The sequence below is a fragment of the Abramis brama genome (genome assembly GCF_963993115.1).
Source record: "Abramis brama genome assembly, chromosome: 8".
NCBI lineage: Eukaryota > Metazoa > Chordata > Actinopteri > Cypriniformes > Leuciscidae > Abramis > Abramis brama.
The window spans coordinates 39711252-39727554 of record NC_139970.1 but is presented as its reverse complement, the minus strand read 5'-3'; the positions used below and the strand labels follow the sequence as shown (position 1 = coordinate 39727554).

Here is a 16303-nt window from a genome sequence, read left to right as displayed (position 1 = left end):
CTCCATAGACGTAATGGTTTTTATACTGTACAAACTGTATATTCTATCCCCTTACACTAACCCTACCCCTAAACCTACCCATAATGCAAAACTTTCTGCATTTTTACAATTTTAAACAAATTTTAATTACTTAATTTTTTATACCAGATTTACAAATTAGGACATCCTAAAGGGAGGTTTTTGGAGATTTTGGTCACTTCTGAGTACAAATTTGTCCCCAAAATATAGTTAGGGAGACACACACACACACACACACACACACACGCACACACACGCACACACACGCACACACACACACACACACACACACACACACGCACACACACGCACACACACACACACACATATATATATATTATATATATATATATGTATGTATATATATATATATATACGTATATATTGTGTACGGAGTTGTCAGGACAATCATCCACAGCCTCAAATATATCAGTCTGTCAAAACTGCACAAAAATGTGCAGTTTCATCACTTCAACGAAAGTAAAAGTAATACATTAGTGAAATGTAGTAAACTGTAAGCAGTTTCTGATGCCAAATGATTTTGCACCTGCTGTTACATTACTGATGTTGGCCATAAAAGGTGTACAGTAATGGCATCTTTGGCTTGTATTCTGCTGCTCTAATGAATTGGCCGTTTGGATTGAGTTGGTGTGGTTGTGTGATGCATTAAGCAGGCATTCAGAGAGAAAGGACAGTGGTTGAGGGGCTCTCAGATGGATGGAGATCACTTTTCAAAGCAGCTTTAGCAGAGTTGGCACACCGTAGACCTGCTAAGAGGCCCACAGGAAGTCATTTGGGGCAGAATTAGTTAAGACATCCTGCCTTTGGGCCACTTTCACACACTGGGGCTTCTATTCTGACTAAAAGAGGTTGCAGTGATTAAAAACTCAAAAGAAGTTATGAGGAACTATAATATCCAGTGGCTATCATTTATTTACTTACTGAAGTTCCAGACCATGTGATATTAAACAGCATCGTTCAGACGAACCATAATTGCGTGCATTAACGGGACATTTTTGTCCTTGATAAAAACCAATAGGGTTTTTGGAAGGGACATTGGAAGCCACTAATAAGGAGTCACATGGAATTTGCTCCACAGAGCTCTGCAGATTTATACATCTCTGACCCCATCCATGTTTGTTTATTAAATATTTTGGTTAATTAGTTAATACTTTCAGCTGATGATAAGAGTGTAGTACTCTGGCTCTCTGATTTCCATCGATAAAATCTGTCCAAAAAACATGATAAAAGTCTGCAGGTTCCGTGTGAGCCAAATGTCGCCTTGTTCATTCTGCAGTGAGCATTCAACTGATTGCGGTGTTTGTCTGATTGGAAATTCACAGAAGTCGGCAGCAGTTGACCACTGGATTTAGAGTTCGAGGCAAATCAATCTGACCAAACCCTGTACGGATGAGGGTCTGTGGTGCGCGCAAGTACCAGTGTGGCAAGTTCAGCCAGAAATATGTCTGGATGGTGACTTAATGATTGCTGCATTTGAAAATTTCAGTGCAATCATGTGGCTCTTTTTCCTCACAAAAACAGGGTTTTAAAAAAACCCACCATCGCTGTTGGAGACATGGGATGGCAGGAAACATGGCCGCTCACGCTCCCGTTTGAGGCTTTTTTCAGCTTTGAGGTTCAGCTTTGTGGCTTGCATGGAGTATTGTCCCCAATAATTACCATAACATGCCAGTCCTCCAGTCTGATGTGTTTCTCTTCCTCATATCCTGCCAAGATTGTGATGTCACCGTGGACCAACTGACTTTAAACACACACTCTCTCTGAGCACATAAAAATATCATATAATGACCAGAGTTGAATCAGCTATGACAGATTGATATATTTTGCTAAAATTGTTGGCTAATGGTTATTTAATTTGCTTGTTTTTGAGCATATGCGTCAGATGGATGTTTTTGTCTGTAAAGCATTGAATGCAGCATGTTTTTAAGTTGTAGAGATGTTCTGTTCCATTCAGTTGTGCTCTTTTCTGTTTTTAACATGGGTTATACTTTATTTCGATGGTCCGCTTTAGACAACTACGTATCAGCTAACTCTTATTAGAGTATTAGTAGACTGTTAGGTTAGGATTACAGTTGTTAGGGTTCGGGTTAGTAGAGTAAGTTGGCATGTAGTTACTTATACTGTAGTTAGTAGAATGTCTAAATTGGACCATTTAAATAAAGTTTTACCGTAACATGTCCTGAATGCAGTTATATTTCAAGCTGATTTTGAAAACAATATTATTTGAATAACGTTAAAATGACAGCGTTTTTTATTTTTACTATTTGTGCAAAGGACTTTTTATTGGTGTTTGCACCAATATGTACTGAAGGGAACAGGGCAGCTGCTGACTGTATCATGCATTTTAACAGCTGCAGTAAACAAAACCTCTTCACAAGTTTAGTTTTTTATCTGTTCAAAAACAATCGGTCAACTTTTCACAGTGATTTGATTTACTACAGGTAAGAAGTGTTTTTCTGCACAACGTGAAGCCTTCACTACTTCACACTACTTCACACTAGCCTTCATAGAGAAAAACTGTAGCAAAAATACACCATATATATACACATATATATGAAAGACAAATTACACAGACTCCGACCACCTTAAACTTTAAAATCGCAACAAAAAATTAAACATCTTTAGTTGTATCAGCTGTATCAGTGAAGAGAATTTAATGGGTAAAGAAAAATCACCCACATAATATAGTAAAATAAGTTTGAAAGTATTCAATTGAGTATATTTTTATGAAATATTAAACACTGCCATTTTAAGAATGTTAACAATGTAATTTCCACCAAAGAAAGTTATTAAATTCTATACATGTGGTGAACATTGAATTGTGGGCTGGAGCAGATCCATTCTTATCAGTCGTTCCGGTCGGGTTTAGAGATTGTGTATGTTCATGAGGAAATTCCAGCGGTGGAGAACCAGTGAGTTTGTTCCTCCCAGAGCCGTCGAACACGATGTGAAATATTTTGATGGTCGTACTGATGGGAAATGGAGGCGGGGTTCATGATCTTCAGGAGTATGTGGAGGTCTTATCAGGGCTCGGTCTCCCTGTGGAATGTTTATAGAAAGCAGGCCCGTTTCAGGGGTTGCTGGCACAGAGCTGCTGTGGGCTTGTTTGCTTTTGCATTTGATTTATGGGCCGGGCAGCGAAATAAAGGCAGGAAACCCAGCACCCGGCCCCACCGTTCTGCTGATATGCAACATCACGCAGCACTGAACCCAGGGATAAAACCCAGGCAATTGCCAAAAAACAACCATAATTTAGTTTTTCATGACTATTTTGTAGCCTCTCTGAACTTTAGGACTTCTTTTGTTTTGCTGTTTTTAAGACTCAAAGGGTTTGCTCTTACTTTATTTATTAAGCAAATTTTTCAAATAATGAGTCATTTTCAATGAATAGTCAGTTTGGACTGGGGAGATAGTTTTGAAATTTTGAAAGTTACAGCATATTTTCAATATTTATTAATTACTTTTATCGCATAATATGAGGCCTTTAAGGGTTAAATGTGCCTTAAAGTCCTCATTATACTATATATACTCTACTTTTCTCTACATTTTAGTCTAAATCTGTATGATTCATCAGTGCACATTATTCCTAAGAAAAACATATTTGTCTTCATATTTTCATCAAAATGTCAACTTGCTCTGCCTCTAAAATTTCTTTCTTGTGACTTTCAATCCATGCCATCTGAATGGCTCTGTTCTGAGACTTTTTCTTCATCCAGTCAGTCCCTGTTTATATAATCAAGTTGCATTCGACTGTTTTTGAATGTGTCCGATTATAGAAGTAAAGTGAGTTGTGAAAGCCGTTTCATGTTGTCTGCATTTGTTTGAACTTAAAGTGGATTTACGGAAATAAACCTTGGCAAAATTGTGTAAAAACATTGCTTGCTTGCTTGCTTGATGAGTCCCCAAGTAACACCCTAATTGTAGTTTTTGGATCAGTTCATTTGGATCAGTATCTGAGCGTGTAAGAGAGAAATACATCAATCTCAGTGTTTTGGTCGAGGCACGAGAGGTGAGGATAACTCATCTGGACAGCCGTCGTCTCCTAAGGTGGAATGACTCGGGACTCCTCCTCACCTGCTTGTAAACGAGAGTTTCTCTGGCCAATAACTCATCATATCTTGTGTGTTAAATGCAGATGGCTCTTGCCTGTTTCAACCTGCCGTGTTTCACTGATAGCAAACAACCAGCTCATTCTCTGGAAGGTCAACAATCCCAATTCATGCTGTGTAGATCATATTGAGATCATGTTTTATGTGTGGTGTAGGTTAGGAATTATGTGGAGCAGTTTTCCTGACAGTGTTGTAAACTGCGTCTCACTGTTTTAGAGCAGGATTGAGTTTCAGAAATTGCCCTTAGTTATAAGTCTCTCGTGATTAGAGATTAACCTTTTGCTTTGGCTCAGTAGTCCTTGCCTTTTGTTTTTCTTTTTTTTTGTTGAGGAAATGCCTCCGCAATTTTTCCACTCTTCCATGGCATGGCAAAGCCGGTGAATTAAACAGACAAAACGTTATGGCTTAATATTAGCTACTCTTGGTTGTGCTGTTGCTCTTCTGAAAATGTAAGTAAATAGTGTATGTATGCAAACTTAAAGTTAGCATGGTTAACTCTTTTAACTCGTTTTTTATAAACATGCCTGGTCTTATCATGCATAATTCCTCAGTGCATGCTTTAAAAACAAAACAAAATAATTGTCAAAACTTGTCCTGAACCTCTGAAATGACTTTGAACATCCAGTCCAGCCTCTGCTTATATTTTCGCCGATGTAGTTATGCTCAGGTTAAAAAAAATACTTTAGAAATTATCCTTTAATTATGTGGTGGTGATGATGATTACAGGTATTTATAAAAAGTCATTATACAGTAATCATCACCAAAGTTATAGAAATCCATTTGGTCTTGAAAATTTGGTGTTAAAATGCATTATACCACATCAAGCCTCCTTAGTCAAGCAAGTATCTCTTTCTTTCTGTGTTTCTTTGGTGCCAAATGCAAATATTCCATCATCTTGGATACACATGAAGGAGCTTGTGTTTTTGAGTTCAGCATGGTTGAGTGTGGTTTCCATACACCACAACTACAATTTAATTTCCTAAAACTTATTTTGGAGGAATGGTTCAGCCAAAAATGAAATTAGCATCATGAACAAATTGAATTTTGCTCTGTTCCTAATGGCATAGCAGACTAGGAATATAGTGTCCTTGATAGAACTATCATTTTCATTTTAAACTATCCCTTTAACTCTTTCCCCGCCATTGATGGAATTTTCCGTCACTTACGAGACAACGCTTCTCGGCTTTATACGGTAGGGGGCGGAAAAAAAATAGAGAATCTCCGGATCAAAACACACAAGTGATAAGTGATAAAAAGCATTGCTTATGCACGTTGTAGTCTTTGAAACAAAAGGCTTTTTTCTCAGCTTTTTGTTCAAAATGTTTCTTTTTTCATTAAACTTACCTATATTAAAGTGTTGATAAAAAAAGAATGCATGAAGCTAGAATTCTTTCATTCTGTATATTGCAGGTTCAGAGAAAATGATCAACAATGTTGGCGATGGCTGACACTTGTTTTTTTCTCCAGCACACGTGATGCGGGCTGAATGCAGCAGGTCTCGGTTTAATCTTGTTAACGCAAGCATGCGAGGAATGCAACAGCACAATTACCGCTCATTATGTAATATTCATTTGTACACTCCAGTGTTATCAACACACATCCACTCCCCTTTCTGTCTCGTTCCCTCACTCGCTTTGTTTCTCTTTCTTTTCAGCACAAAAAGTGCACTGGCTTTGCATCACCGACATGCCAGCCAAGAAGTTTGGATAGTTTTTTTGTGTATGTGTGTGTGTGTGCGTGCTTTTTCTTTGTTATATTTACTACCAGTCAAAAGTTTGGAAACCATCTCAGAATTGTGAGATATAAACTTGCAAAATGCGAGTTATAAACTCCGAACTGTGATTCTGAGGAGAAAGTCATTTCACAATTCTGACTTTATAACTTTATAATTATAACTATAAAAAAAAGTCAGAATTGCAAGATACAAACTCACAATTCTGGCTTTTTTCCCCCTCAGAATTGTGAGATACAAACCTGCAATTGTGAGTTATAAAGTCTAAATTGCAAGTCATTTTGCTCCGTTTATTATTATTATTATTATTATTATCTATGCTTATAATTTGTTTATTATTTTCTATACAGATTCAGTCCGCTGCGAAACTACCCCAATCATCCTAGAATGATTGATTCTTAATAAATAGAGCTATTCAAATCATCTGGTGAAATTGTTGTCATATCACAACACATTGCAGGAAAACTAAATATCGCAATGTCAGTTTTTTCCAATATCTTTTCACACTTACTTTTGCATGTATTAATTTAGCAGACACTTTTATCCAAAGCGACTTACTGAGAAACATAAGCCAATAGAGAGCCAACAGTATTTATAGTATACAATGTCAGGTTTATTAGAAAGTTGATGTTGATGATTTTCCCTCACTATCCATTACAACTCTTCAAAAACAAAATATGTTGTAAATGATTTTATTTGGAGGCACTGTTGCAGTTTTTCTACAAACCATTCTTTAGATCAATAGACGATGAGACTTTAAAGATTTTGCGTGTTAAGTGTTGCGTACCATGATATCAAGCTGGAAAGATACATTGATGGATGAATGGTGTGCTTGAAGAGGACCTGTTTTGCTCTGTTGCAGGAATAAGGTGAATCTCATGGAAAACATTTCCATGATGTTCACATTTGCATAAAATGCAGCTTTTCTTAACGTTAACAGTTAACAGGTAATGAGTGTTTGCCGGAAAATGTGCCTAATTGCCTAACTAAAAATAATGTCACAATGCAAAACAATCTTATATCATTCCATATGTTTTTATTGAATTCCTCAAGTTTTTCCTTTGCTTTTAGGGTAAATGCGATCAGGACACGTTGTTATTAGGTTTCAGGACATTCATCCAATAGCAGATTGTATTTCTTTCCTTGCAGGTGAATATTGTACCAACCTGTCATGTCTATGTTTGTCTTTGGTTTTTGGATAACCACAGGATGATTGTCAGGATTATTTTTAGTGTTGCGGTTGCCCACCAGTAGACCTGCGGTTATCACCTTTTGTATGTTCACCTGCACCCTTGCTGCGGTTTAAGGCCTGGCATGAACCATTTACCAGAGGTTACGCTCGGGGTAGACCGCCTCAGGATGATTTACACGACTGAACCGTGATGTGAATACCAGCAACAACCCGCTTCTGTTGCCAGCATGATGAATGCAGCTCTCAGGGTGCTTGTTCTTACACATGAGGGTCCAAGGGGTTGCATGTTCATCAGTTTCATTATGTGACGTGATGACGTCCCGTTAAAGAGTGTCATTGTTTGTTGTTTGTATCGTACTAATTATTACCAAACACTTAAGCTGTCTTCTGACAGTTGAGCCACCTGTTTTCTTGTTTTCTTGCATTGAGACGGGCTCCTTCAGGATTTCTAGCCACTCTTAATGTCCTCGTCTGACCCGTGTCAAAGGATCAGGGTCAGTGCTTCCGTGTAGGACTGGGTGATGAAGCTTAAAAAATAATATCCAAACAGTTTTCAACCTTTGAATATATCTTGGCATTGTTTGTTATATACTTTGCTTTGAAAAGGCATTTTTTTTATTCAGTCATGAATCCTTTACATGCAGTCTGCAAGCAATCACATCATTACCGCATATCACAAGCTGATTGGCCTCTGCTGATCCTGCAGCCAATGAGATTCCTTGCTCAACATTTAAATAGTCTGGTTCATTGTTTGCAGTTCCTCTGAAACCCTCCACCTGCCTAGATCTGCTACAGGATCAACATCAATCAGCAGCATAGCAGATCTAGTCCAAATACATGAACATTATTCAATAACATGCTAAAAGTATTAAGATAGATTTCATGATATGCAAATTGCCCTTGCCCTTGTCTAGCGATTTCTGAAGGATCATGTGACACTGAAGACTGGAGTAACAATGCTAAAAATTCAGCTTTGCGTCACTGAAATAAATTATATTTTAAAGTATATTAAAATAGAAAACCATTATTTTAAATTGTAGTAATATTTTACAATACTACTCTTTTTTCTGTATTTTTGATCAAATAAATGCAGGCTTGATGAACTGAAACAGACGGTTCAAATGGATTCACATAGTCAAAGTTAAAAGTAAAATTTTATAATTTTTTTTATTTTTTATTATTATATTGTTTCATACTTTAATATTTTTTATGTTTAATTTGATATCGCTAACAATATAATTGTAAATAAAAGTTGCCCTTCCAGAATGACCTTTGAAAGAGAAGTCATCAGGGCTCCGTTTCAAGCATTCCAGGCATCTTCAGAGACATGAATGCATGAAGGCATGCTGGGTCGGGCCAGGTCTCAGCGCAGACACAAGGTGTTTGTTAGTTATGGATAGCAGGTGTACGGGCTGTCATCAGCAGGTGCCTGCAGGCTGAGTTACGCCAGGTGATGGAATCCGGTCTGGAGATAGACCAGGCCACTGGAGAAAGGCTTAGAGCAGAGCTCTGAGACGGACTGAGATTAGGGAGGGATTTCCGTTTATCACTGAAGTATTATGGAGTGGTACAGTGGTCTTATTAGGACTGGCTGGAGATAAGGATGTGTATGTTTTCCGTGCAAGATCGTGTAAATGTCTGTGCCAGGTCGGAACAGGCTGTCAGTAAACTGAGACCTGCTCTGAAAAAGAGTTGATGTTAGAAGAATAAGATGGGACATATTTCAGCCTGACTCAGAGCACAAAAATTATAATAATAAATGTGTAATATTTATGTGTGAATGTATATATTTGGCCTATATAATTTCTTGAAAAACATCCACACACCAAACAAATTCAATCCTCCTTGGACTTATTATCCATTGGAAATTATTTTACTGAAGATTCACATAGAAAGTGACAGCAAAATACCAAAGTGTACTAACAAAAATGTGAGTGTGCACACAAAAAAAAGAAAACGAAGAGCAAACATTTCAGTCCATCTTCAACTATCTTCAGTGCTAAAAACTTGAACATTAGTCAACAACATTTATACATACCTAAATCAGCTGGGTAGTTTATTGATTATACAATGACTGATTAATTAACAATGACCACCCACATAGGTAGAGTAGTATTACAAACATGATCCAGCATCATAAAACAACCATGGCAAAAGTATAGTATATGAAAATATTTTTATATATTGGAGCAGAACTTTTTCATATTTTTTTGCCAGTTGGCTATATCATTTCTTACAGTTTATTTGCATTATTCATTCTTCAGTTTATATCATAAGTCTCAATTTATATAAACTAATAAATAATATAGGGCTACATGATATGTTGAAATTATCGAAATATCGTGATATGCATAACGCAACGGCTTGCGATAGCTGCATGATTTTAATACTCCAAAAGATTACAAAAAGCCCAGTTGTTTTCGACTAAACAGTTGAGAAAGAAAGTGTGCATGTAACAGTATATTGGATCTGTGCAGCTCTTAAAGTGACAGCAGCCTAATAAACCAAAGACAAAGACAGACAGACAAATTCACTCAGTGCCCTTGACTGAATAACTTGTGTAGCTTTAATAAGAATCAGTATATATTTAATTCATATAGTGTAAACTAAGCAGTTTTTTATTTTTACTTTTGATTATTTAATTTTAACTGTTGGTAAATAACCTTGATGTTGGTCTACCTGAAACCCTAAACCCCTCTAGTTTACACTGATGTTAAAATGACACTTTAAAGTTAATCATACATTTTTTTTTTTCTTTAAGACTGGTCCTAACTTTTTAAAGTCAGTTGCATAAGAAGGTAGATCGGTCTAATTTGAATCAGAAAAATAAGTCAAATTATTTCTTAAGACACAGTCTTAACATAGTGGCTAAGTTTATGCAACTGGCCACAGTTTTTTCAATGTGACTTCAGACCGTTGTATATTTGCTGCTGTTTTACTGTAAGCTTTACTAATGTTCTAAAAGCAGTGGATCCATGTTTGTCTAACTTATCCAAAATAACTTATCCAGCTTGCTTAAATTTATTGTTTCACTCTTATCAGTCTTCCTGTTTACAGCGGTTGATCATTTGTGTTTAGAGTGCATTTAGATATGCTGAGACCTGTAGTGAGAAAAAACAAGAGATTTTCAGTGTTTATGTGCTTTACAGCTCCACATCCACAGCTGGAATAACATCTTTTATCAAGAAGTCAAATCAAACAGAAGCACTAGTCATGCTTAACGTCTCATGTCACTTATTAAGGAGAAAACTTCCTGTTCACATAATGAAAGCATGAGGCTGATCATTGTTACCATGTAAACAGTCACACAGACCTTTTGCATGACTATTTAGACTTTTTATTCTAGAATTAATCTCGGTTTTTACATTCCCTGAAGAAAATTTGAATGTAACGGACCAATGCATTATGTCTTTCCCAATGCTCTTAGTGTGTTGCTAGGGTGCTTTTTGTGAGTTAATATGCCATTGCTAAATATGAGCAATATTAAGAATAATGTTTGCCTTCACAAACACCACCAATAAAAGACATGTGATCTTCAGGTGCAGGACACCTGTTAAACTATAAACTCAGTTAGTTAAGGCTCAGCACCGTTTTCATGAATACTTTATCAATGACAGGTCGAGGTCATTGATAAATGTGAAAGTGACATTGGGAAACCTGATGTGCTCCGTCAGCATTAAGACGAGCAATTAAATGGAGCGAGCAAATTTAACACAAATGCCAGATGGTTGAAAATAACACACATATAACCAGCTGTCAAAACAAATGGTAAGAGCCGATGGCTTCCAGACCATGTCAAATTCCTCACTTTCATCTGAATCAAATTTTGCAAGACATGACTAAACTCTGAGAATTCATAAATAGTTGTACTTGGAATGGCACAAGTGAAATCTGACCCATGTTGCCTTGACTTTTATTTACCACATTTGTCCTCAACCAGTGAGAAATAAACCAGCGTTATGTTTGTGGGTTCCAAGCCACAGGCTTACCCGTGGTAAAATCACTGTAACGCACGGCCTCTTTTGGCTTATTGCCTTGCAACACTGTATCCCACAATGCAATGTGCTTGACTTGACCTTCCAATTGTAGTGTGGTGAATGATCTGGTAATATCAGCCATGATATCTTCTCAACTTATTATTTGAGTTGAATACATTTTTACATGCACACAAAAAAAGCCAAATTACCTTTAATTAATACATAATATTAACATGACAGTATATGAAGCTAAAAATACACCAAGTCATGCTTTGTGGAAAGAGTGAATTGATTCATAAATGTGTGTGTGTTTTCATTTCTACTGAGAAATGAGTCTGAATTATATTTGCTTTGTCTTTTGTATTGCTTTTGACTCATTATTCATATTTGAATTGGAATGGTTTAGTCATAGACTGACTAGACAGCTGCCTGTGCTTTTAGACAGCTGTGGAGAAGGCTTCTTGTTTGTGCACAACTCCAGTTCCTCACGTCCAATTTTGCCTGGAATCAGTTTTTCTTAATGCTCTAGTAGAAGCAGAGCCAGAAATGATGGTCCGCCATCCTGTTTGTGAAGCACAGAGCTCATTTGTTCATGGGAGGCGGGATATTAGTTGTGGCAGTGGTCTGAGCAGCAATCCTATTATAATGGACTTCAGCAGATTGTGAGTTCCGACAAAGCAAATCACCTTTAAACATCAGTGACTTTCCAATCCTGTTTATGAAATGGTGAAAATGAGGTTAGCGCTCTCGTTGCCTGTGTTTGCACTGTTCGCCTGTTTCTAAAACATGAACCAGTGATGTTTCAATCTGTTTGAGTCTGACTGACAGTCTTATTTTAGTATTATACTATAGTAAATGTTTTGAATATGCTTTTATGTATTTTATTTTCAGTTTTTGTTTTATTTTAATTTTAGTTTGTTTTAGTACGTTTTTTGTGCTTGTCATTTTTTTGTTTTTTAACACTTCCGTAGCTTTAATTCACTTTTATTTCAGTTTTACAAATATAAGTATTTTAAACTTACACAAATTTATTGATTAAAGACATTTTTGTTTGTTTAATTTTATTTTTTTTATTTTTTTTTATTTTTTATTACTACCTGTAATAGATCTACTCATTGATGTTTATTTCAGTTGTTGACCAATATAAATAAAGTCACTAATGTGCATCGTGAGAAATACATAATTCTCCATTAGTTGTTTTAAATGAATTAAGTGTCATGGTTACAAAATTATGAATCCAACTATTCGCCTTGGCAATTAACTGAAATAAATAAGATGAAGTACTAAAATTACTTAGCAACTAAGTAATATTTTTTTTTTTTAAATATAATATTAAAAATATGAATATTAAAATAAAACCTTACTGATATATTGAAAACGTTAACATAAAAACTAAATCAACATTTTAATAAAAATAAAGTAGTATATTAATAATTATAAATTAAGATCGGGATGGAGTTGCATATAAACAGTGAATTTCACATGTCTGTTTTATGTTAAAATTACCAGTGTTTTGTGGCTTGTGGTTTGAAATCAAAATGGACTTTCTTCATAATTCACAATAATGTTCCTTATTGAGCACAATTCATCCGTGCATGTTTTTACAAATGAAAGCAAAATGTTTGTCTTAGTAACCTTTTATCCAACAACCCCAACAATTATAAAATAAAGCCAGTCCTGCATTTTTTTTCTTGTTGAATGTCCCATTTCCCTTGGAAATATGTCATATTACAGTAGTAAAATGTGTCAACATGTTATGTAGACTTTAAAGTCCCAGAATTTGGCCTGACGTTTGTGTTCTCTGTGTGTTGCAGGTATCCTCCTCCTGCGTTCCTGTTGCCAACTATGAACTGGTAAGAACTTCTGTGGTTGTTTTGATGACCCGTTTTTGATCGTTTCCTAGAACAGTCGCCTCTCGGAATCTGCTCTGTTAATCAGATTGATGATAAAGAGATATGTTTGCCTATTTTGGAGGCCAGAACGTATCATCCCACAACCATTAATATTTATAAGAAGGAAATAAAAGCTTGGGGTCCTCAGTTCAGATCTCTCCCAAGACCTAAATAAGCCAGGGGGAATAACAGAGCATGAGTGATAGCATAGTGAACATTCCTTTTTTTGGTTTGAATTGTGTTTTTGGTCTCCAAAAGATCTCTTTCCTCCTCCTCCTCCTCCTCCTCCTCCTATGTACGCTCGCCTGCGCAAGGCAAGCCAGAGTCCATCATTACTCTACCCGCGTTCATGAAAAAAGTCTCTTGTTGTACACAGTGTCCTCAGTATGGAACAGATAGTTTTACTTGTTTTGGGGGGGAAAGTTTGGCTTTCATGAGTTGGACAGGGTTTGATTAATTCTCTTTCTCGTTCCCTCAATCACTTCTCAGATGAAGTATGGCGTAGTAAAGCGAGCAGTGTGAATGCAGGTATGCAGGGTCGCTGTCGGCACACGCACCAAACACACACTTGAAATCAGACAAATGAAGTGATGAACAAATTAAGCTATATAAGATGATGTTCTGAAGACAAGTGTGAAAACTGAGAGGCTGGAGGACAAAAAAAAATATTCCTGAGACATGGGACAAAACTTGCCACATGTCCGCAAAGATGTTAAATATGTTAAACGTTCCATTTTCTCAAAAATTGTGGTTTATTTTCTTGCTCTCACAAATATCAACACCATCAGATATTATATATACTGCCATATCAATAATGTATCAACAATATTGACAAATTGAGAAAAGGGATTTATTGAATCATCATCACCGAAAATCTGATGGTGCTGACAAAAGATTTATTTTGAACATCCTTTAAAGGTGCATATATTTTCTACTTTAAATTTAATATTATAATCTGTTAGTATATTATATATAATATTCAAATATAGAATTATTTATTTTAAACTATCTTTAATTTTATTTTTAATATTGTAGTATTATTAATACAATTAACATACATGTAAAACAAATACATATATTTATATATTGTTTAATTATTATTTTAATTATTAATATTTATATTTCAATATATAAGCCATACAATTAAAAATATTGTGTTGTGGACAAGTTCAAGTTTAGTCATTTTAATCACTGCCATGTCTGTATATTTTTTATTAATTATTGTTTATTTATTTTAACTTTTAGAGAGAGAGAATATATAAATATGTATTATAAATATAATATGATTTTATGTATATTAGAATTAGGACAGGTTCAGGGCAAGAGGTTTTTTGTTAATAATGTGTTCATTTTGATAAAATAATAAACATAAGAAGATTAGGTAACACTTTAGTTTAGGGTTCGATTCTCACTATTAACTTGTTGCTTATTAGCGTGCATAATACGAATATATTGGCTGTTTATTAGTACTTATAAAGCACATATTAATGGCTTATTCTGCTTATTCCTAAGCTTAACAACTACCACCTTACTAACTATTAATTTTAAATAGAGTTTGATGCAAACATTGTAGTTAATAGTGAGAATTGGACCCTAATTTAAAGTGTGACTGAATGTTATATAGTGATCATCTTTAGATTAATATCAGAGTGTAAATGTTGACAGGTAAAACTGAGAGGTGTTTTGTCTGAAGTGAGTGAGTGTTTCAGTGAAGGCCTGTGGCAGCTGAACTTCACTAAAGTAGATCAAATAAACTGGGATCTTAAGGACAGCAGTGGCTGTATTTATAAAGGAAACTCAGAGCAGCTGGACTCAGATCAGTCCAGATTGAAAGTGAAAATGAAGAATGTATGCTTATGTAAGGCTTAGACCTGCAGCATGAACATCTCAAACATGAATATTTAGTGATTTTATTTACCTAAAGTCTGTTGAGAAAAGCTTTGTAAATTTGTCCCTCAACACACACACACACACACACACACACACACACACACACACACACACACACACACACACACACACACACACACACACACACACACACACACACACACACACACACACACACACACTGCCTTCAGCAAGGACAAAGCTGCTGAACTCTGTGTTTACAATGACGCAGCTCAGTGAAGCCAAAAACAACCCTGTTTAATGGCTTTCCAGTGAATTCAGGAATATTTCTGTGGTCGGACTGAATCTCGTAGACCTGCTTTCTCCTCACTCCATGTTTGGTAAATTCTCCTCCACTAAATGAGTTGGCTGGCTGGTGGCTAGACCTGTGATCTGAGGCCGAATAACAACGATCAAATGTCAATATGAATGTACAATTTTGGATGAAAAGGTTCACTTTAGGTGTTATGATCTAAAAAAACAACAACATAACTTCACATCATCAAGATAGCTAATGTGCCAATCTAATGATTTTATCAATGATCTGGTGGTAATTTTGACAAAAAGCAAGTTTCTCACATTTTAAGTAATTTGTTGTTTTATGATCATTGTGACATGATATGTATTCATGTGCATAAGTACGGTGGCCGAGAGAGCTCAACGCGCTGCAACTTAAGAAAACATCTTCATCAGTTTCACAACACACGTGTGCTCCAAATACTCACATCACAACCAAATGCAGAAACGCGCTGCAAAAGTTCACAACACAACCAAATGCAGAAACGCGCTGCAAAAGTTCACAACACATCCAAATACAGAAACGCGCTGCAAATAGCACAGAACACAACGGAAATGTTTCCAGGGGACCCCAATAAGAGACGTACCGGATGTGTACGGCCGATGTACGATCAACGGCTATCTGAATTCACTCACTCGTTTTCATTCACTCCTTCAAGTGAACTGTATTAGTGGACTAACATAGGGAATAGTGAATGAGGGGGCGATTTCGGATTCAGCCAATGTAATTTCCTCATTATTTTCACCTGGGATGTTCCCATGACAACGCAGCACGGCGTCCAACAGCTGTTCTTAGGACAGAAATGTCTAATTTTTGCTGTTAACATTTTTAGGTGAAATGTGACCTGCCAGTTGCATAATCGGGTCTTAGTCATACATTTTTTCTTTTCTTTAAGACTGTTCATAACTTTTTCAAATCAGCCTGCTAGTTGGTCATACTAGTTCATTAAGACACAGTCTTAACATAATGGCTTTTTTTTATGCAACTGGCTGGTCATGTTTTGGTGAGATTCACTCATAAACTGACCGTGTCAGTACAAAAGTACAGAGATGCATTACGTTCCCTATCCAGGGTGATCTGCTGTCTTGTACTTTTTGATATGACGCAAGTAGACATCCAGAAACATACATTACGTGGGCGTTATCTCAGTAACATGCCCTCTGCAGTGGTTGTA

The 16303-nt window shown here is 36.2% G+C and overlaps 1 protein-coding gene across 14 annotated transcripts in view; it reads left to right on the top strand.

The window, feature by feature from the left end:
- The window catches only part of tns1b (tensin 1b), a 245918-nt gene that overhangs the window by 135428 nt on the left and 94187 nt on the right, over positions 1-16303 (top strand). For all 14 annotated transcript variants that reach the window (XM_084123219.1, XM_084123216.1, XM_084123215.1 and 11 more), the window contains one exon: positions 12864-12902. In XM_084123219.1, coding sequence (XP_083979345.1) covers positions 12864-12902 — 39 coding nt within the window. The remainder of the gene's footprint in view (positions 1-12863; positions 12903-16303) is intronic.